The 24,263-nt window shown below is 31.3% G+C and overlaps 1 protein-coding gene across 2 annotated transcripts in view; it reads right to left on the bottom strand.

Moving 5' to 3' along the window:
* Positions 1-22,150, bottom strand: part of LOC106458258 (DNA-directed RNA polymerases I and III subunit RPAC1-like) — a 35,541-nt gene extending 13,391 nt beyond the window's left edge. The window contains exons 1-6 of one of the 2 annotated variants that reach the window (XM_022384404.1): positions 21,994-22,150; positions 16,881-16,952; positions 8,498-8,605; positions 7,178-7,310; positions 3,354-3,467; positions 64-113 (exon numbers count right to left, since the gene is read on the bottom strand). In XM_022384404.1, coding sequence (XP_022240112.1) covers positions 64-113; positions 3,354-3,467; positions 7,178-7,310; positions 8,498-8,605; positions 16,881-16,952; positions 21,994-22,053 — 537 coding nt within the window. In that variant the 5' untranslated portion in view covers positions 22,054-22,150. Of the gene's footprint in view, positions 1-63; positions 114-3,347; positions 3,468-7,177; positions 7,311-8,497; positions 8,606-16,880; positions 16,953-21,993 lie in introns of both variants that reach the window. The other variant, XM_013917743.2, reaches the window with a different exon arrangement.
* Positions 22,151-24,263: the final 2,113 nt, after the last annotated feature.

A 24,263-nucleotide genomic window follows, 5' to 3' on the forward strand; every position in this document is an offset into this window, starting at 1 on the left:
ATACCTTCAATGAAGTTTAATTTTTTGAAAATGAAAACTTAATTTAACAAATATCTCACTAACCAATTCTCCTTGGTTTTCAATGGGTATCCACTTCATATGACCAGAATACACTAAATAAAGAAATATAAACCAGAAATAAAAAAAATTATAACTAAAACACTATAATATCAGATTTTGTTAAATTTAGAGAAATTGAAAATATCTAAGTAAGAAATAAAATAAAAGTTCCACCTATATTTATAGTTATCAAGTGTGGAAAATGATATTGTACTTTAAAAGTGTACAAAAGATTAATGCTAATTATTTTTTATATTATGTTATTTTGTAGCATTCCAAAACATGTTTTTTTAATTCTATACAATGTTTGTAAATATAAACATATATACATGGACAATTTTACATGTGCCATTATATTTCAAAACAATACTAAAATTTAAGAGCACAACTATTAAATTATTAGTAATTGGGAAACCCAAATAAACACTGTTTAAACATTTATTTAATAACAATGTAAAAGTAGTAACAAGCAATAACTTAAATGGAACAGATTCATTTACAGGTAGTGGCAAAAAAAATGGAAACACCAATGTAAAGTCACTTAATAGGGTATTGGGCCACCATGTGCGGCCAGTACAGCCTGCATGCACCGTGGTTTAGAGTCTACCAGCATCTGGAAGTGTGCAGGAGGAATGCGACACCACTCTTCCATGAGAAAGTCAATCAACTCACGCCTAGTTGACAGAAGTAGGAAACACTGTCTCAGGCATCGTTCCAGTATATCCTATACATGCTCGATTGGGTTCAGATCTGGTGACTGAGAAGGCCACGACATATGGATAATATCAGTGTCATGCTCCTCAAACCAATGGGTGACTATTTGTGCTCTGTGGACGGAGGCATTGTCATCTTGAAAGAGACCTCTCTCTGCAGTACATAAATGCTATAACATGGGGTGAAGATGATCACTCAGTACCAGGCATCAACCTTGCCCTCTAAGGGTATGAATGCGCCCAAACCATGCCAGTAAAATGCACCCCACACCATTATGGAAGCACCAGAACCCTTCACTATGTGAACCAAGCACTCAAGGCTGTAGATTTCTTTAGGTTGGTGCCACATATGCACTCATCCATTTGTCGAGAATATGGTGAAGGATGATTCATCTGACCATACCATCTTTCTCCACTGTTTGGTAGTCCACAGCCTGTACTCTTTGCACCCATGGATACGCAATTGTACATTGCCAGGTGTGATGAGCAGTTCATGCATTGCAACCCGACTATGGTATCCCATTCTGTGAAGTTCTTGGCAGACTGTTTTTGACGAAACTGCTGCTCTCACCTCAGGTTGAAATTTGCAGTAAACTGATCTGCAGTTGCTCATCTGTCTTGGACATCATGATTCTAGAGTATGCAATTTCATCCACTGTTGCCTTTTGTTGAGGGTGTCTTTCCCACGGAGTTTCATGCTGACATCACCTTAGACACTGTTGCTATAAAACATCAGCAAGTTGGGCTGTCTTGGTCAGTGAAGTTCCCGCCATTTTTTACATATGACCTTATGCATGCTGGGATGTTATCTGCTTAATTAATGGGCAAGCCACACCTATGTGGTAGTCTCTACATTACATATACCTGTTGTCCCTCATTTACCCAAGTGTTTCAATTTTTTCTTCACTACCTGTATTTTTTTTAACACCATAAAACAGGATTTTCATCCTCAGTTAAAAATAACTTTTCACAACTTTTCTAGGACATTTCAGCCATTTTTCATGGCTTTTTACTGCCTTGCATCACCCTTCATATCTACTTTATCCTCACATCTTTAAGCTTTTTTTTAAAACTTTATTTAACTAACCACATGTTAATTAAGTTAGTTGTTCATAGGAAATGATTAACTGTTATTAGATCAGATAATGCATTTCATAAAGTAAAAGGTTTCCAGGATATTCATCTTTTTCTTGATTTTTTACAAGCTTAAGAGTTAACTTCAGAATTTTTCAGGCTTTCCAGGATGCGTGGGACACCTGATAAAATATACTTAGCCATCCAAAGAGAAATGCTGGTAGGAAAAGAAATAAATTGGCAGATCTTTGATTAAACGTAAAATAGGCTTAAGAAAATCCAGAAAGTCAAAATCAAACACCTCAAAACTTATGATACCTTTCATTTCATATTAGGTCAAAAACAACATGCATAATAAACAATAAATGTGGAATTCATGAGTACTACTACACTAAAAATAAAGCTCAGCCTAAGATAATGAATAATTTTCAGAAACATATCTCAATACACAATTTATTTAATGACAACCACTACAAGACATGTTGAATTATAGGAATCATGTCTTGTAAAAAATATAAGATACAAGTGTATATATATACATCATGTCAAGTTTTCTACAACAATCACTTTAAGAGACACCATGGACACACAAGAAAGTAAACAATTAGATCACATTTTGAATCAATACATTGCATTATGTCATAATCATTATAGGCAACAATAAAAACTACCACTGATGAAGCCCATACAAAAAATGTCCTATCCAGTCAGAAACAGAATACTTGGCCATCCTCAATACTGTAAAATAAGCAATGTAAGATAAACTGTAGTTTAATAATCTTTTCACCAAGTTTTGAATATAGCTCATAAGAATGCCAATTCAGTAATCTTTTTATTCATTTTAGGATCATGTCTTAATTTATAATGTTCATACCACTTTATATGTTGAAGATTCATGTTTTTATGTGTTTGTACTTTTTGTAACCTTTGTCCAAATCTATTAAAATTATCTTCAAATAACATACATGATATTCTTTTCATACTTTTCACTAATATTTTCATTTTGATAGAATTTATCTAATGTTACTAGGATATCACAACTTTCAGTAATCTTTTCAGAAATCTTAGTCTATAATTTACAAAATATCTTTTCACAAAAATACTTCTGTTTTGTCATCAACATCATCATTAATAAAAGATGAAAGACTGATAACATTCCATTTATTATATAAAATATCAGATGGTAAAACCATATAAGCACCCAGTAACTAACAATTGCTGAGAAATAGTTTTTGAGCAATTTCAGTTCTCATCAGGTCAGTTATAACACTAACAGAAATGTGAGAAATGGCTGATATTAAGAAAGCCTTAATGCTAAACTCAACTGGAAAGCCTCGAACACTCTTTAGAAATAAATGAATAATAGGATGTGTGTATTTAAAAACCATTGCATTGTTTTCAGCACACCGTTATATTAAAATTAAAGAGTTATTATAATATAAAAACTTATTTTATTCATACATGTATTTACAAATTTAAAGATACATAAAAAAAATTAACCTTTACTATTTTTGAAGAGATCTTCAGGTGTTGTAGCATCTTTTGGAGCATGAGGATTTTTTGTGCATTTTATTTGTAACTGGAATTCTAAAGTGTCTTCAGCAGTGCCTTCAGCATCTCCTGCCAAAAAAAAATACATTAATGAGCTAAATTAATTTATTAAGCAACTTGAGATTAATATACTTTATTAATATACATGCATTAGCTACATATTTTTTAATTTTGTTCTCAAGCCACTGAGGCTCACATCATGTTACAATAAAAATTGGAAAAGAATTAGAATAATATGAATAAAATTAAAATAACTGATTAACAACACACACACACAGTTTTTGTTAATAGTTTTGGCAGAACTTGTGTTTTTTCTGCAATACACAGCTGCCACCCATTCCAGTGTACTCATCATCATTGCTTCAAAATTCTTGCACTCAATTTATCTAGTGTGTTTTTGAATGCATTAAACTACTTCTACATATTTAATGATAATACAAAATAGGAATCTTATCCTCTGTATACACCTAAGAAATTTCAAGAATGGGCTGTTAATTTTGTATTTAAAGCTGCTTGAAGCAATGTCTCTTGGAGATGTTAGACTTGAAAATGGGTCTTCAACTGTAAAATATACAATGAATGCAAATGAAGTCTGGACTCTATTTGAGAACTTAGGTCTAAGCTCAGTTATTATCATCATCATCATCACTGATATCAGTGCATTCATTACTACCACCACCACCTCCCCTTGCACCCCTTAAATTTCCATGTCTACAATCATACTGCACTACACTATCAAAGCAAAGACATACAGTATTTGCAAAAAAAAAAACACACAAAATAAGTCCATCACTTTAAAAACACAATCTAAGCAAACTTCAATCCTACTTATTTTTGTAATTGTCTAAAATATTAGTTTGACAATGAGCTTGAACTGTTAAGACCAATGCCACCAATTAATTGCAAATGCCTAATATTTAATAGTATATAAAATATTTGGGTTTGTAAATTCAATTGCATTTCCTCGGTCATGTTTGGCTATTTTTGACAAAACTATTAAATATAAGCAGTCGCTAAGAGACAGTTTTATGTTAGCTTTTTACTAATATATACTAGGCAAAAATAGTTTCATGTCTCTGGGTAAACTACTATATTTTCTTTAAAAACTGTTTTAAGTGTGTTATGAATATTTTGACGAAAATTAGCAATAACAAGTAAATTATTGTAAAAAAAAAAATCACAGTTCTTGACAAATGATCTTGAACTAAATTTACTGAGTTCACAATAACTAAGTAATTGTAAGTGCCTAATATATATTAGTGATATAACTCGGTTTTATATCATAACATTATCATTTCAGGTGATTTACAAAAGTGAGCAAAACAAAATTTAAAAATTACTGTTCTTAGAATTGACCTGAGCAAATGACCTTTACCTTTGATCACCAATCAATCTCTCATGTCAAGAAATATAGGCGTGTATGCTTCATTTGTTTCTGTATTTCTTCGAGTTACTTTGAGAGAGCAGTTTTAGATGTTCTATAATTTCTATCAAAATCCTGACTTTGTTACCATGACAATGTCATAACTTCTAACACCTACTCTTTTGAGATGCCTATTACACAGCATTGTAAAATACAAATTATGTGCTTTCTGAAGATGTATGATAGCCTTTGTCCACCTGAGTGCTAATGATGGCTTAAATTATGGTCATTTAACTTGAAGAATGAAAAAAAACAATATAAATCATTAGAAAACCAAAATGAAGAGTTCTTCTTTCTCATGCTTTCATACAGACAGTATTAAATATAAAAAAACATCACCTTTCCCAATTAGAAAATTCCAAATAATTACTCTGCTTACTCATTACATTATGAAACATTTGAGAAATGTTAAAAATATTTGTCAATTTGAAGACTTGATTCTGTTCATGAACATCTCTTTCATACAATAGTGGAGATAGATTCAAAGTAAAGTTAAAGAAAAAATTGTGAAAGCATAACTCTTGACTCACAAGTTGGCCAACAACTCTGTATGATGTTAATTCTGTTTTCTACATATGAACAACTATATTACTAACTTTCCAATCAGTATGTATGCCCGTCATAAACTGCTGGAAGAGATATAGGTTCTAATGCAGATTCAGCAAGGACCTTATTGCTCTGAGTGCTACTACCTTATTAGTTTCAGTGTAACACATTCAAAAAGGTATATTCAAGTGTAAAAACTGAACTAACTGTAGGACAACTGTTTCTCTCCTCCTCAACCTCTCAATTAAGTATGGTATTATTCACTTGAATCATATTTCATAATAAATGTGGTATTGTATTGCTTACAAAATTCATTCCCTTGTGTAGGTCTTGTCAAATATCAAATGCCAAGAAACTAAGAATAATGACTTGATATCTGGGATGATTTTTAGCAAATCTTTCATTGAAAGACTTGCACTCATTCATGTGTACATTAATATTTGCAATACATAAACATAATAAATAAACACAAGAGAAAAGACTGGTACATCATTTGTATCTCCAATAAATATTGAAACACTGTAAAGGAAGTCCAAATTGATATAAATATAAAAAGACTTTTGGACTTCTAATGTTTGACTACTAGCCAATAAGCATGCATCACTAAAAATAGGCTCTGGTTTTCCAAGAAATGGCTGAGATGGTTTCCATCAACTTTCCATGGGCTTCATATAATTCTATTTTGCACAAAAATTGCATGATTAATTAACCCTCAAACTGCACAAATAATGGCAGTGTGTGTGTGTGTATTTTATTTATGTCTAAAATGCGCAACTTACACAAATTGAAAACTGAGTCGTTTTTATTGAATGACTACCCTCAATGGGTTAAGCTGCTATCCTCACAATCCTTATGCACATATGTGTGAAAAGCAATATTTGACGAATCCTGTAGTCTCTAATGAATATAGCAGCAGCAGCAACATAAAACAAAGTATTAATATGATATACCCTAACAGAAACATCATATAAAAAGATGTTAACTTCAACAAACTGATCATTTTTTGGGGGATACATATGAATGTATTTGGCATTTTTTAAAGGAGCTATTTGTTCAATTCAATACTCAAAAACAGTTTCTCAAAATTGTATACATTTTAACTAATATAAACATTCCACCAGTGGCAAATACAGGTTTTGGGGATCTATTACGTGAAATAACAGTGTATAATTGTATATAAACTGGCTTACCTTATAAAAGAACTACAAAACATACACGAAGGTCTGTATGAAGTTGCTCCATGTGTCATGGTAAATACAGATATATATATTAAATAAAATTCAATCTGTTTGTATATAAAGAAGCTAAGAATTAATCTAGCCTTCAACCCATTTTCTCATTTGTTTTTAATCAGTTAATCAAAATTAACTGATTCGATATTTTGAGGTGTATTAAATACTGCAAGCTCTTTTCACTTTGTACATGAATCTAATTCATTTAAGGAATGATTAGTCCTAACACAGTCTCATTAAATGTTGCAGAATACATTTACTATCATCTTAAAACTGTTACTTTTTCTAACATAACATTAATTGATACATCTTGTTATTGGACATATTTCTAGATCATTCAATGAAATAAAGGAAGATACTCTACAGTATCCAGACATGTGTTTTAATAGCTTGTTTAACCTGAATTTCTGATTTGAATCAGACATGGTTTGCACTTTTGTTAATTATTCCTGACTAAATGCAAAGTTATTTGCCATTAGTACCAACTTTGTTTTTACAAACAAAATGTTTAAATTTATATTTGCTAAACTTACAAAAGAATGTATCATCTTTGTTTTTTCACTCTGAATAATGCCTACCTTCTTGCCTATACTCAAACAGACGAGGATCGGCCTTGATAGGTATCAACCCAAGACGATGAGCAAGTACTTCATCCTGAACAATACTTGTATTATTATAAATAAATACTTTCTCTACAGCCATTGTTGGAATCTAAGAAAATAAAAATGTTCATAATTCAAGGAGGTAAAAGCAGTCTACAGACTGACTTCCAACAATCTAATTCTGAATGCAATGTATCTGTAAATACAGTTCCAATTAGAGCAACAAACCTGAACCTGAAGTTCTTTAAAAAATAAATAAATGCCCTAGCCAGGTATAAAATGGCGAATAAACACAGAATGAACACAATCAATGGATAATTTTAAAGTAAAATAAATGATAGTTTTGGATACAACCGTATAATATACTAGGAGTCTACAAATGGTTGAACACAATCTTAAAACATATAACAATTTTTAAAAACAAAGGCATGCAGTAAAGTACATATTGGTACTATGCCTTACATTTATTACACCTTTTCACATAACCAATAGTATCAACATAAAGCATATGGTACATGTAATTCAAGAGCTTTTTCTTCTAGCAGTTAAATGCTGTGATTTATTGGTCCATACTCCTTCCAGAAAACATGGCAATTTGTGAGAGACACAAGACACATCAAGTTTAGTTTATACCCTACATCTACCAATCACATGCCATCTCAAACAGCACACCAGGGAAACAGGAAAGTAATTCCAGAATGCATGCTTGTTAATGTCTTTGACAAATGGCAAAGATATATGGAAATTGCACTAAGTGAAAGAAATCATGTCGAGAGTTTCTAAGCCTGAGGGTAAGAAAATAAACATGTACTTAATTGCATGTTGCTATCTTTGTTCTTTAAAAATTATACTGTCTTAAGGTATACACGACCATTTGTAGATTCTTTGTCTATCAGTTGTTCAACAGAAATATGAATGACAAACACAATGAAAAAGTTCTAAACATAAATTGTGTTTTATTGTCTTTTTCTACTATGAATAATAATTATTTAATACTAAAACAATAATCTAAAATTTTAAAAAATAATTTCAACCAAATAAAAGGAATTTTAATAATTCCATTACTACAAACAATTAATTTTGTAAACAATTGAAACAGGTTTGTTTGGTTACTTTAGCATCTCTTAAAGGCACTATACTCTGACGATACTGTGAGTAACTAAAGCATATAACTAATATAACTAATAATTTACAGCAAGTTATGTAAAAAAGCTGAATAGTATTTTCTACCAGCATTCAAACACATACAACTTTACTAAATAAAAGGAGACTGTATGTAAAAAATGGTGTACTCACTTCTGCTAAAAGAATCCTCCTAATAGCATTAGTAATAGCTGCATCAACTCCAATCATGTCATATTCTAAATTTAAGTCTTCCTTTTTTATAATGTTGACTTTAAACTTCTAAAACAAGATAAAAAAATACATATCAGATTCACACCAGCAAAGGACTGAAAATTTCAGAGTTTTTTGCATTCTTAATAGGATTGAAAAATACTGAAATAATGTATTTGTCAAAAATTAAAATTTTAAAATTCAAGACCAAGATGTGTATTTTGTAGTAAAATGTGACAAATACACATTCTGTAATTACCTTCTAGATAATTATAATTTCTGTATGGTATTTTGAAATGTCTTTTACTCGTGAGTTAATCCTACGCCTCTACAAAAATTTCAAAAACATGGAGCATTAATGTTATTAATTTGTTCTTGTGAATTACTCGTGAAGACAAGCTGCTTAAATGGGATTTGGCTTCACATTTATTTTTTCTAATTATAATTTCTTTTATAATGAATCATTATGATGAAAAATATATATTTTGCAAGTTATTTGGCTTTTCTCGGCATTCAGCAATCAAAATACTGTTAATTCATACTGTACTTTTCTATTTTGGGAATAAAACAAAGGGAATAGCTTTATCAGCTATATTTAATCCACTATAAGAATTCTTAATGAAAATTAAGGAATTAAAGGCCTGCACATACAAGGTCTCCAAAACTGACAGTGTGCTTGCTAACTTTCCAATTGTGTTATTTTGACCTGTGTTTATTTCTATGCCTCTCTATTTCTGTTAGATGTTAACTAGTTTACAAGACAGACCAAACATGTCTATTTAGATTAATACATCTGTGTTGGGTTTCCTTATTACAGGTAGATTACAGCCATAATGAAGAGTCCTAAGATGGGGTAAAAGAATAATTTGTTTTATACACTTGGGTATGAAAAAAAGACTTAAAACTTGGAACTTATTTTTCCAAGAACATATAGTGATTAAGAAATATTTAAATCATGGGCATTAAAATATTTAGAACTTGAATAATGGATATCTTGGTTGGTTGAATTTTGTTTTGATAAGTTGTGCAATGCTTCTGTATATTCCTATAAACCTCACAACTTTTCAGAAAAAGTATAAAGGCTCATGTGAAGTTTAGGTTGGATGATTAGATTGAATAATTTTCTGTTGTTGTTTGCTAGTACTAAGTAGTTGCATGAAAATTAAAACGTTTACACTTTGTGGTAATCATGATAACGCTTTAGCAAACCAATAACAAAAAACAGAGTTTTGCAAGGCCATACTTTTATAATATCACAGTACACGATATACGTGTAACTTGGTGCTAACTAGACTAATTAATAAAATAGAGCCCTACTACATAGTGATAATAAAACTTGAATTGGCAATAAGAGATTGGTATTTTATAAGGGGGTATTTCTAAGCTAAATCTAATGGAAAACCAAGAAAAGAAAGATTTTTCCAATTAATTTATTGACTTATTTTTGTAAAGCTTAAAAGTCAGTTATTATTCAACCAGATTATGCTATTTGTGATGAAAATTTTAATAAAATAATTGTATAACACTAAAACATTTGAGCAAGTTTTCTTATGATTAATAAGATGAGTCTCTTCAAATTAAAAAAACAGAAAATCTTAAACATAATATTATACTAAACACTACCAAAGAATTTTATGACAAGGAACCCACTTTGAGACTGAAGTTTGAAAATGGCTTGATTTGGTAGCAACAATTTAACAGTTTTCTTCATTACCCATTCAAGCCCGTCTTCAAACCTTATAGTACCATAGAATGCCAAAACATCATTCAATTGGTAAACACACAACAACGTAGTTAAGTAATTTTGTAACACAATGAAACCTTAAATTGGTGAACTTTTACAGACTGAAAAGGTTGTCCATTTTTATAAAAACTGTAAAACAATTACTTTTGTTATAACTGGTAATAAACTGTTATCAGTTGTTTTTGTTACTTTTCACGTTGTATCAATGTTGAATTTTTCCAAGCAATAGAAAGAAAGATCCCCCTCCCCCAAAAGAAGTTCACATAAAGTTTGTCATCTTTGCTTATTTAACATTTATTGTCTTTCTTATTACAAAGGTTTAAAACAGAAGCATATAGGCAAAATGATTTGCATATGCCTCTTTCAAAGTAACATATCTGTGACATGAACAAAATAACCAATACTTAACCTTTAAACAACAATAAGGCACTGGACAAAACAGACCTATGCTAGTTCAAATTGTGACCTGATAACTATGGATGCATAATGTACACTGTATCCATACTGATGCCAAAGGGTAAAGAAGTATCAATTTGAGTATCAGTAATTAAGAACTTATAACATATACCACAAGGACAAAAAAAAATATCAAACTGGACAAATGAACACAGTTGAAAAGTTATTTTCCAAAAGATGCCAATAAAAGGAAAATGTTCTCATTAAATTAGCAATTTCATACTTTTAAAGGAATTGATCCCATAATGAGGAAGATCTAGTCTTCTTTATTTTAATGGTACTACATTCTGTACCATCTCATCCAGCTTTTGTATTTTTGGTTTTACTAGCTTTATATTAACTAAAAGTTTCTGGAGGTTTATGTTTGTAGTTGTAAAGGGTTAAACATTAGCTTTTTATATCACTAGACTAGACAGACCAGTTCTTTAAGAAATTAATAGCTCTGACCTTATTTTCAGTAGCCCTGACCTTAAAATGAATTAATCAACACATATACTTTGTTCTTAGATGATAAACATAAAACATGTACCTGTTGTGGAATACACAATACATCAGATCTTCACTCTCATTGTACTCTAACCATTTAAATTCATTTTTCCACTTCGGATAGAACATTATTTTCCATTTTTCCTTTTCATATTTTTTTTATTTCATCCTTTGTTTTTGGTCTCTTTTTCTCTCTTCCTCATCCTCCAAAGAAGTAAAACCAAATTTATATAAACACATTCCTACTTTCACTTTGTGCTGTGAGGTAAACTGCACAGAGAGGCTGTATCGCTCTCCTCTTAGTGGAGGGTATCAGCATAATGATAATACATCATATCTCGGTGCAGACAACCTGTAGGTGTGGGAGTTTTTCCTAGGCATGTGGCCGTGTAGGAAATTAACAGACAAACTGTATGAGATAGCTCATTAGTGAAGTCGTAAATAATTTACTTAGTTAACATTCAAGCTCAATGCAGACTACGGTCATCAACTACAGTTTCGTTCCACTAGACCCTCTTTCCTGTACGTCTGGCTGAACGAGACTACATAAACCATACATGTGCATTTTGTTAACAAGTAATGCTGCTGGAAATGTTCAGTTTAAAAAAATTAAGCAGTTTTCATGACATTTTAAAAGAAATTGTAATTGTGATCAATAGGAAATTGTCAGCAGGAAGACTAATGTCATATGATAATAAATTTAATATGACCAGTCATGCTACCTCTGCACAAGTTCAGCATGACTGGACCCAACTTCAACTGGACTGAGTCAGTCGGACATGCCTTAATGTCAAACCCTACTGCATTATGAAAACAAACATAAGCTATTTATATATTACTGTATAGCCTGTTAAAAATGATGGGTGTTAAGAAAACTCTGTAAAGATTGCTATAAATTAACTAACAACAATTTTATTCACATTATAAATCACATTTTTTGTTTCATAATATTTTTTTTTATACACAACACTGACAATTTTTGAATGTTATTTCTAATGTTAAAAAGTGTCCTAAGAGAAATTTAAAACATTTTTAGCATTTTAGTTATTGCTGCGTAATACATTTTCAAATATTTTTACATTCCTATTTTTCTATTCATGTTTTAACTTTTCACATGTTGTAACAAAGTATGTAAATATTAAAGAAATATTAATTTCTTCAATTGTATAACTTAAATCTGTGTGTTCACACTTATACACATGTAACTAAACATCTGACTCTTAACATTAGTAATAGTAGGTCTATTTGTAGTCTAATTTAAGCATTAGACCTAATACATAAATGCAATGTAAGGCTTAGCTGAAACACTACTTCATTGAAATCCTTGGTAACTTCTATTTTGCTTTTGTCTACAAGTCAATGTCAAAAAACTTAGATGTTCATTAAACAACTGAAAAAAATATAAATAAAATGTTATTTAACTTATCACAGTGCAATAAAAGAGCCTAAAATATTAGCTGTTTTGTAATTAAGCCTCAAGTAAAGACTTAGCATGCAATAACTTACCCTAAGCCCAAGTGCATAAAACTTCTCATGAATATTTTGAATAAGTAGTTTCTGTCTTCGCGTCATTGTTCCTTTACTGGTAATTGTTTATAATTTCCATTGTTGTTTAGCAACAAAACTACCAACTATGGTGTTTATGTTGAATGCTTAATATACATGTTGATTTGTTAGAAAGGTTTTTTTTTATTCTTTATTTTTGTGATATCTTTGGTGATATAACAGTGGAATAATTTAATTTAGAGATGATTTAGAATTGATATTTTTTAGTTAATATATATATAAATACACATACATGCATACACACACAAGTAGAACAGTACATCTGATTGAATAAGATAGTGTCAATTCTTTTTTTCTTGGAAGTTTGAAGGTGCCCTGTTGAGATATAAAGTGAAGAACAAACCCAAATGAACCAGATATTGGGTGGGCGTGAGATGTGACTTCTCCAGCCTGATTAGCCAACCTAGATGAGCCACCTCCCAAAGCAAAAGAAGAGTATGGTTGGAGGAGTCCCATTGAAATGAAACTAAAAATAGTCAGTCATCCATATAATGGTAGAATCTCAATCGAAAGTTGTGAATGTGACAATCAAAGGCACACACTATGGCACACAAAAAAATAATGTATGGGGCCAATGGCAAGCCAAAAGGAAGAGCTCAGAACTGATAAACTTGGCTGTGATGTACACACTGAAGATAAAGACTGGATGCTGGGAATGTGTTGATAAGCAACAGAAACATTGACCTTCATCATCCAAAGCCCTTTTAAAAAAAAGACCATCAGAGGGTGAGAAAATTCATCATAGTAAACTGAGGTAGGTCAAGAAACTGACAGATTGGATAGAACAATTACCAATGTACTGGGGAATGACAAACAGATGGGAATAAAATCCCAGAGAAGTGTGTGAGACCCTTTCAATAGCATTCTTGGCCAAAAGTTCTGACACTGCCTTGGAGAGGCACTGGTTGGAGACAGGATCCCCTGCAGGAAGGAGAGGAATGGAAACAGGAGACAAAGAAGAGAAATGAAGGGTAAAGCCAACCAATAAAACCTGTACCTCCTAATGGTTGGCCACAAAAGGATTCCATAGATCAGCAAATCATGAACCCAGAAGAAAGTCATTGATGAAATTGTAAGAGTTCATACCTACAGATAGTGGAAGAACAGATGGGAGAAGAAGAATGGGATGGAAGAACACAGAGTAGCAATGAGTTAGAGAATGGAAAAGAGCAACTTTAAGATAAAAAGCTTGGAAAAGACAGAACACAAAGGTAGTCAATGAAAATTGTTGGCATGTAGCCTCGGTTCATTACTACAAAGAATCAGGTAGCCCAACAAAAACCCACTGGTGAAGGAAAGGAACTATACAAAGGTTCCTGAGATAAGAGGGAAGTAAATATATTTAGACAAGAAGGGCATCTCTACCCAACATATCACACCAATAGAGTTACCAAGTGAGAAGGGACAAGGCCAAGGAAGAATGTTTGCCAAAAACATCTCAGGGGAACAGTGAACTGTTTCCAAAAGGAGATAGATGGAGGACAGATAATGTAAAAGGGTAGTAAGGGTAAGGCAAAAGTGAGAAAACTCAGCTTGAGAAAGACCAAGGATCTACCTTAACATTCTGCAATCTTCCCTTACTTTTATTCTCAGATATGTTACTTTTTATCATCCTGTCGTATTCTTTACTTTCCTTTCTTCAGAATATTATGTATTTCCTCCTTCCTCTGATATCCAAGCCCATGATGAAATTTTTTTCTGTCTCAACTTCATTCTGGTGCCGATATGCCTCATTCTCTTTGACTGATTACACATATGCCTTGGCTTATAGTCAAGCTAAGGACATCTTCCTGGACTTCCAAACCGTGGAGTTTCTTCTTCAGGCTTGGGGTTCTGATCCATTGTCATTTAAAGTATGCACTGGAAAAGTTGTTTGCAAATTTAGGTGGTGGGAAAAGTGCTTAAAATCCATGTCCTCACAGACGGGAGTTATAGAAAGAGGGAAGTCCATGTCAAGGCCTGAAAAAGTGATAGTATATCTAGAGTGAACAAAGTCCAAATGTTCAACACCAGACAGTGTGGAAATGACCATCTCTGTATAATACATGTTGTAGATGCAGAATTGTTTCAAAATAAATACAAAATATTTCCATAACAGTTGGTTTTGTAGATACTTCAACCAAATGTTGATGTTCAGAAATCTCATGCAAGCAAAAAAAAATACATCTTAATACATGAGTGCCTAAATAAGATATGATGATTGAACAATCAGAATAGAGGGAAGAGATAGCTTCGATGGAAGGCAGTGTCGCACTTCTATTGGTGAAGGGTTGTCACATTCTCATTTGCAAGTAACAATGCAACAATATCACGTGGAAACACGTTGGAATATTAGTTGGAAGCCTCAAGGCTAGTTGCGAGCAAAAAAGTTTGCATATAGAAGGCAGCACTGAATTGGGAAAAACTAGGTGGAAGAGTGGGTTATATATTGTATAAGAACTAAAGATGTCCCAGATACATAGCTAAGTTAACACTGTTTACTGAACTATACCTTTTAATTGATTCCTCTACTAATTGTAAAGCTTCATTTAGAAAATCCACAAAATTAGGTAATGAAAATATTGAAAAATAGGTTCAGTATACATTCCAACTGCAAGAAGTTGTCTACCAATTTAGAAGGCTATTTAAATTTCATGATATTGCAAATAATGTGATTCACAAAGTTTGTCTCAGAAAATATATTTTTCGAACAGGCTAAACTAGTAATGTTATCTATCAGACTACTAAAATCAAAGACAGTTATAATTTGGGAATAGCAAGTCAATCAAGATGTTTTAAATATTTGGGGAAAGTTATTCAAATTACCCACGTACTGTTTTTATATTCTATTTTCTTTCTGTTTTTTTAATCACTTTTTCAGTTGACTGCCATTCCTTCATTTCACATTGGATTGGCTTCAAACGTGGTAGATAAATATCTTAATCCAATATACCCAGATTCATTTTTTCATTTTTTTGGTTTAGGCTTTTTAAGGAATTTATAAGGTCAAAGATCAAACAGCCCAAAAAATGTGTATTTTGGGCTCCTATTCAGTTATATACACAGCAATCAAGATAAAAAGCAGCCTAAACATAAATTTTCATCCACCCAACATATTGACGTACAAAAAAAAGTTGGATTTGCTCATTTTGAGTCATTTTAAGGGGGGGGGGGTCATAGCTTTGAAAAAAGCATAATTATGGAGTTTCTGGTCAATTCCTTGGCCATATTTTGACCAATTTACAATATACAAAGTACAAAGATATCTTCTTGCAGGTCCCAAGCAGTGACACAGACAGTTTTTTTTTATTTTTCTGTGTTTTTACAATTTTTCTGGTGTCAAAATTGGCCATGTTGGGATTGCGTGACGAAGACATGCTGGTTTCACGCATGAATTTAATTGGCCTCTTTAATTTTGCTTTATGAATTTATAGTGTGAGTATCAAAATTTCTCTGGCGAGACATAATGATTATCAAAACAGTACAGATTATTTCTAACCATGTTCACAAGTCACACAAAAATGTTTAAAACCACATAAAAGAATTTACAATTTGTTCAAAATTTCAATATTTTATTTAAGTAAGGTGAAAATGCCAAGTTTAGAAAAAATGGGGTTGGTTTGAATTTTGCACAAAGCTACTTAAGGGCTAGCTGTCCCTAATTTAGCAGTGATAGATTAGAGGGAGAGCATCTAGTCGACATCAGCCACCACCAACTCTTAGGATACTCCTATAAATGACTAGTGGGATTGAACATCACATTATATCACCACCACAGCTGAAAAGGCAAGCATGTTCTGTTAGAAGGATTTGAATCTGCTACCTATAGACTGTGAGTGAAGCACCCTAACCACTAGGCCATGCCAGGTCTTAAGAGTAAATAATTCTTATCTATAAACTGACATACAGATATCAAAAGATGTTATTTCAATAATTGAATTTTTTCTTACAAAATTATTACTACAATGTTTTTGGGATTCTTCAGTAATTTAATGTCATTCTGAAAAATATCTTTCACCATCATATAATCAAATGTAAATAAGTGTCTGGATTTAAAAAAAGAATGTTTCTAATCATTCAGTCTGTGTTTTTAACTCTTTTTTTTAAACTTACCTTTTCAAATTTATCTTGACTCCAAGCATCATCATAGCCTGGATAAGTATGAGGAAAATCAGTAGTTTCTGTCTGCAGAACACAGCCAAAATGAAGAATAAAAGTTATTAGTTATATTCATGTATCTATAACACAGAGCTCAATGGAAGATAACTTTTTCCACATAAACATTTGTAAAATGCCATAAAAGTCTAGAAACTATCTGGCAAAAATTAATAGCAATAATGTATCACATCAAATTAAAAATTATACACACTGCTTTTGCACTATTTCCTATAAATTACTCACACATAAATTTGTGAAAATACCATGTTTAGAACAAATTAGTTTTATCTCACAGCATCACTTTAACTCAATTTCAACAACTTGCATGAAAATTTGGTCAACAATAAAAAAAATATAAGTTGGAACAATTTAGATGCCTAAGTTAGAGCATAATACCTGTTTCAAAACAGAATTTTCATGGAAGAACAGATACAAGTTTGCCAATTAAATATATTGATTTTTAGTGAATTTCAATTTTAGAATAAATATTTTTGTATCTCCAAATTTAACAAGTAGATAATAAAAACACTGATTAAATTTATCAGACCTATTTTGGTATATAATGTAGTAAAATAATAACAACAGTAACTATATTTTTTCAAATAAAGCATCTAGAATGTTATTGAGTACAACAGAAACAGATTTAGTAACTGTATTAAAGAGTTTGTAATAAACCTGAACTTAACAGAAGTTTTACGCAATTTCAGAATTGCATATCAAAATAAGTTAGAACAAGTATTCATATTTCATTTTTAATAGCTTTCTTTAAATTAGTAATATTTCTACTTTTATTCAAAGTGCTTTTATAAATGTATTTGTTGTATTGATTTCATTAGTTAAAATTTGTGCATATAATTTTTTACATACAAAACACAATTACAGCCAGCTTTGTCAACAGCGGTAATAATAAATTGTTCTTGAATTTTCCTTATTTTATTTTTTAAAATAATGAAAAATATATCTGTTTTATATCTAGATACGTTTAAAGAAACACGGGGATAATGAGATTTTACCAACTTTGATAATGTCCTTTAAGCCTTCTCTTTGTCTTTTTTAAATTTCAAATTTAGTACCTTTTTCCTAAAATAAATTTTAATTCTTTATCTTTTATAACCTCTAAATTACCTTTAACAATATGATGATGAAAAGAGTCAATAAAATCACTATTGATACAGTTATAAAAGAAGTTATCAATTTCTCTCAGATTTAATAAGATTATTATATTTAAAACTAACAATAAGTTGTAATTATTTTTCCTTTTTTGTCTTTTACCAAAATATTCATTAGTATTTGATTCCATTTTAATCAAAATTTTATTACATCTATAATTAAAACATTAATATGAATACGTTTAAATTCAAAATTTAACATATATTTTGACAAATGCTTTTTTCAAATCATTTAATTCAAATAATTGTTTTATTATAAATTTTAAAACACTTATACATCATTCAAAAGCAGAATCTAAATTTTTCCAAAAATCTTCAGAATTACTTCATTTTTTTTCCTATTTTTACCTTTACCCTCTTTTACTTCTGTTGAATGTTATAACAATTTATCCAAAATAAATGTCTAATACAAATACTTGTACTTAAAAATTCAGCAATTTTTTTGTTTGTTTTGTACATAAATATATATAATTTAATTACAAGCATTTTTGAATTTTGTTTTTTTGAGTAGAATTATTTCTCTCAACATTTGTTACTGGTAATACAGAACAGAATATGAAAAGTTCACTAGATATGTGTGTGTGTGTGTGTGTGTGTGTGTGTGTGCAGAGAACTTTAACAGTAAGCAAGCCAGATGAAGTTAGTATCAATTTTGCCATGATATGAAAGTTATATATATTTTAGGAAAGAAAGGAGTAATTTCTTGTAGCATTGAGATTTTTATGTTGGATCTGCTTTTGTCTAGTTAACTTTTAAGAAACAGTCTTTGGTATACCATTTTGTTGTAGCACAACTAATCAGCTATCATCATTGAGATCGCACAATCTTTGGCAACATTATATTCACTCTAGGCATATAATTATAAATCAGATAGGAATATCTTAAGAATGTTCATAACTTAGTTACAAATAAATATAATGAATGTGAATTCAAGAGAATCTTACAAGTTGTTTTATTTGCTAAATGTTTCGGTTTTATATCTTCATCAAGAGCATACAATTCATGTAACAAACTCTTATCATTCAAATTAAGACTGTTGTTTTCTAAGAATTAAACCACACACAAAAGAACATCATGTAGGTGATTTCCTATTATTACAATGCTCGAGCACGTATGTAAAGAATACGAACAGAATTGTTATATAAAGAAACAATATCTTACATAGTATATAAAAAGCCTTAACAGGGAAGTTTCATAAAATTAGACAGAGTAAATAAATTATTATCCAACTATTTTGTAGAAGAATTTGCCTAAGCTCAGTCATTTTTTTCATGTTTTTGTGCCTGAGCATGTTTTGTGTATTGTGAGATGCTGACCAATAATCACACTCTTCCTTATGGAAGAACGATGATGTGACTCATAGTGTAGAAATATTGGTTTCTTATAATTTTTCCAGTGTTGTGTAGAGATGTTGGTATTTTTCTATCTTTCAATATTACCAGAATGTCTTGGAAAACAAGTTTAGACCTATCATTTGAGATTTGAAGAGTGAAGTTAAGTTTGGGGTGTATCTTATTGAAGTGGTTATGTTGGTAAATCAGGTTCTCCATCCTATGGTTCCAAATACCGAATATTTCACTTATGTAGTGATACCATATTTCAGAACCAAAGTTAGCCTGGAAACAAAAACTAAAAATGCTTGACTTGAATGCAACTATCATAATGAATACATTACCACAAGTTCATTCACCCACCCCCACACAGCATTATTAATGAGCTTTTAATAAGCTTTCTCAATTCCATTTCTGCACTGATATGAGATAGACACTTTCTAATATTGTAAGAACAGTTTAAATTCAATGTCATTTTGCCAAGTATAATTGAATAAAAAAAAACTATCCTCTTGTCAGTGATACTGACAAAGGTATAAAGAACTATTTAGACAGAACTGATTTAAGAAAACAATAAAAGCATGCAATGGTAAAAAGAAAATAAACTGTTTTATGTGGCTTAATATGTACAGTTGATGTGACACATAGATTGGCTTATTAAGGACTTAGTTTGCCAGCTTAGAAAATTAATAACCTTTCTAGATCATGTGATTTAAAGGATGTGCAACACTAGCATCTACATTTTGGATATCAAACCATCCACTGTTTTTTAACAATATCAATCTGAGTAAATATCCTCTGAATCTTGAAAAACATGTCAAAATGGTAATATGAAAATAAGTTCAGAGAACTTTACACAGACAATGTTGTTTTCAACCCACACATCATTACAAATGGCCTGAAAGATTATTCATGCTTGTACTTTTCTGATCATGATGTGAAACCACAACATGATCAGCTCCCATATATTGTTATATTTGTGTATCTTGTGGATTCCACCAGTAGCTTAACCTATAAAAATACAAAATGTTATAAAAAAAACTTCAATGGTTATAAACTATTCTTAGAGGATGGTGCTAGACATGAAAACAAAAACAAAAAAAAAAAGATTGTGGCTGGAAGGAATCACCTCTTTGTAACTCTTGATTTTTTTTGTAACTCCTACTTTTTCTATTTCCCATATTTGCCACTATAGCATAATATTTGTGCTCACTAGTATCAAGTATTAGTAGTATTTATTCACTATGATATAACCCATACACCTCTCAGTCTGCAATACAGTGGTGTCTGACTATGGCCTATCTAACAATGGTACTTATGTCATTGTAAGTATGTAAATTACTTATAAGTGCCTGTGGAAATGATATGAAGCCCTTATCAAATATCACTAGTTTCAATAATTAATAAACAGTCTGACACTTATACACATATTCAATTACAAAGTTTAAATTTATACATATATTCCAATACTTTTTCCCAAAATATTCACTACACATACAAGAACAGTATGAAGGTTGCCTATTTTTCCAATTTTCTTTTTGGGTCAGCCAAGAATCTGTAAAAAGATATACCAGTCCTGAAACCTGTCTATTAATGTAGTGAAAAGTACAGCAGTTGAAAGGCATTTCCAATTTTTATTTTTCATTGCCCAGATGTATGAGCACTGCCATCCAATATGGCAGACACTGAGAGAAAATAATACGATCATGTAATACGTAATGTTATGACCCCATTCTTAAAAGATTTATTGATTAAGATATGACCTGTTGATTTAACTTGCTTGAACAATGCCATTTCTCTTCATGATGTACTTCAAAGTTTTACTTCAACTTCAAGGAAACCTTTGCTGAAGAAGTAATGTTTGTAATAAATCAAGGAGCTTCCAAAGTGCTTCTTCCTTGTTCTCCCCAGCAGAGGCACTTCCCAACACACCTCACAAGGACCTCAGTGTCCTCTGAACTACAACTAGGGCTTCTTCTTTTATTATTCCTCTTGTCTGTTCATACCTACAACTTATTTTGTCAACAGTCTTAGGAACCTTCTTGAAAAATTTATATTGTGGTACCAAGAACAACATACATCTTTATACAAACATTTGTTGTAAAATATATGCTTGTTTCTTTATAGTAAAGAGCAGGTTTTAAGAAATGAATCTATATTAAGGGATAACTTTTAGAACTTTTAGTTTTACACAAAAATAATTAAACGGTTTGTCACGAATTATTATTAGCAAAAGACTGGGTGACAAAAATATTACATAGTTTGCTCACACTCTCACAGGTAGTTGCACAATGACAACTTCACTTTAGTTTATTTTTTTAATTAACTGGTCTTTAGTTGCAAACGAAAAACATTTGAATACGTTTAACTGAGATAAACTATTTAAACTTTAACTTTAAGCCTGTCAACCATGAATTTTATTTTTAATGTTTTACAATAATAATATTAATACCCATATATACTGTATGTGTGTGTGTGTGTGCGTGCGTTTATAAATTATAGTTATACCATTACAATCTACAGGTTTATAAAAAATAAAGGATCTAAAAGTAAAAGAAAACAGCTTACATCAATCACATCATATTCTCTTAACTGAACACGCGTTCTCTTTTCACTGATAATATCCATTCAATTTCATGAAAAGTCTACTATATCTTTCAAGTTTTAAAACACGTGAAAACATTGAAAGGCAAGTTTGTAAGATAACAGTGAGCGTCACCTGTGTAATATATAATGCAAATAATTTTCCTGTTCTTACATTATTTGCCTACTTTATGAAACTTTTAAATTTCTTGAGATTATTTATAAATTATTACCATGGAGAGAATGACAAATATTTTGTTAAGATCTAGGATCTGAAAGTTTAATTAAATGTGTATATCTTTCGTAATATAATAATTAACTGTAAGAATGTGTTGTAATAATATAATTATATGGTTTAATAAAATCAAAACGAAATAAATATTTTAAAGTAGCATTTAAAGTAAAAAGGACTGATGAAGAATTAACACTTTGTTGTTGTTGTTTCAGATGATGTGCTATAAGTCTTTCAAAATATATTTGTACGTCCATATAGAATAGCTAATCCTAATAACATGAAAGGAACAACTCCTTTTACCTTCTCAATATTATCTAAATACCATATTTTATAAATATGTTTTTATTTTACTTGATTTTTCTCCCAAAGTATCTCAATACTCCTTGATGTTAGAGCTTCAAAGGACGTTTGACACATGAAATAAGTTGTTTTGTTCTGGACCAACATCTTTGTTTTCATTACTAAAGCCTGGCGTGGCCAGGTAGTCAGAGCGCTTTCGTCGCACTCTGAATGGTGCGGGTTCGAATCCCTGTCCCACCAAACACACTCACTCTTCCAGTTGTGGAGGGGGTGATATAATGTGACTGTTAATTCTAGTATGCGTTGGTAAAAGAGTTAGCCCAAGAGTTGGCGGTAGGTAGTAAAAGACTTTAGGGGCGGATAGTCATCGTATAGCTTTGTGCGAAATTCAAAAACTGACAAATTCATTACTAGACATTTTTACCCCCACTTGGAATCAATTACTTTATACTTTAAACCACTAAGAAACTGCGCACTCTTTTGATATGCTGTTTCATATCGTAAAATATTTAGTTTGTATAAATTTTTTTGTTTGTTTGTTTAAAAAGTAAACGCCAAATCATGTAAAAATAAACATAAGTTTCGAAACCAGATGTTTAAAACGTCTAGATTAGCCAAATTTACAAAAATTGCAACTTAAACATAAAAAAAATATTTTTCATTATGCTGGACTCATGTTTTTTGTTTGTTTGTTTTTAATTATGCACAGAGGCTATCTGTGCTCTGCCCACCACGGGTAGTCGAATCCAGGTTTCTAGCGTTGTAAGTCCGCAGACATAACGCTGTGCCACTGGGGGGCGCTCTCATGGTAGGTTCCCAACTCTTGGGCTATTCTTTCATCGTCACACTATAACTTCCCTAACGGCTGAAAGAGTGAGGATGTTGGATGATGGAGATTCGAACTCGCGATCTTTAGACTACGAATCAACTATCTAAACCACCAAGCCTTGCCAGACCTTTATTGTTACTTAACAGTATAGACCATGGTGTAGTTCTGCAGGGTCACGAAGGAGTGCTAACTCCTCATTTAATGATTGGTATGTGTTTTTGACTTTCTTTTTGAATGTATAAAACAAATATATTATTTTTTATGTAGTCTGATTCTATTTACGTTACTTATATTATTATGATGTTATTTTCATTCTAGTTACCTATGTTCTTTTCTTGCTCTCTTAGAGATAATACCTGCTCTGCCCACGAAATTATTGTTTTTAATTTTGCATATTGTACAATGACAACAATGTCTGTCATTGACCGTGTAGATAATACCTGGAGGTTACGGTCATAACTAAATTGTATGAGAACAATTAGTCACGTGATGTGCACTTGTCGTTATGGGTAAAACCGACGTTTCTTGTGTTCGACTGACACACTTCTACTTCGTTTCTAACATGAGTCAGTTGATGGGAAAATATTGCTACGACATCGGAGGTCACGTGACTTTAGTATCACGCCACAAGCTTTTCGAACGTTAACGTCCCTTCATGAAATATCGGGAGTTTACTAGATCTCGGTATTCTTTTATATATATAAGGTAATGAGTAATTGAATGTATGCGGAGAGAGAATATTGTTGGGCACGTGAGACGTTCGTTGTGAGTTATAGCGTTGGTTATACCGCGACTGTTGAAATTAAGTGTATTGCAAAGTTGTATTCAGAAAGAATAAACCAGTTTTATTTAAGAAAGGACTTTATCGTCAGAGTTTCTTCGGAAATAATT

The sequence above is a fragment of the Limulus polyphemus genome, unplaced genomic scaffold (genome assembly GCF_000517525.1).
Source record: "Limulus polyphemus unplaced genomic scaffold, Limulus_polyphemus-2.1.2 Scaffold435, whole genome shotgun sequence".
Taxonomy (NCBI): domain Eukaryota; kingdom Metazoa; phylum Arthropoda; class Merostomata; order Xiphosura; family Limulidae; genus Limulus; species Limulus polyphemus.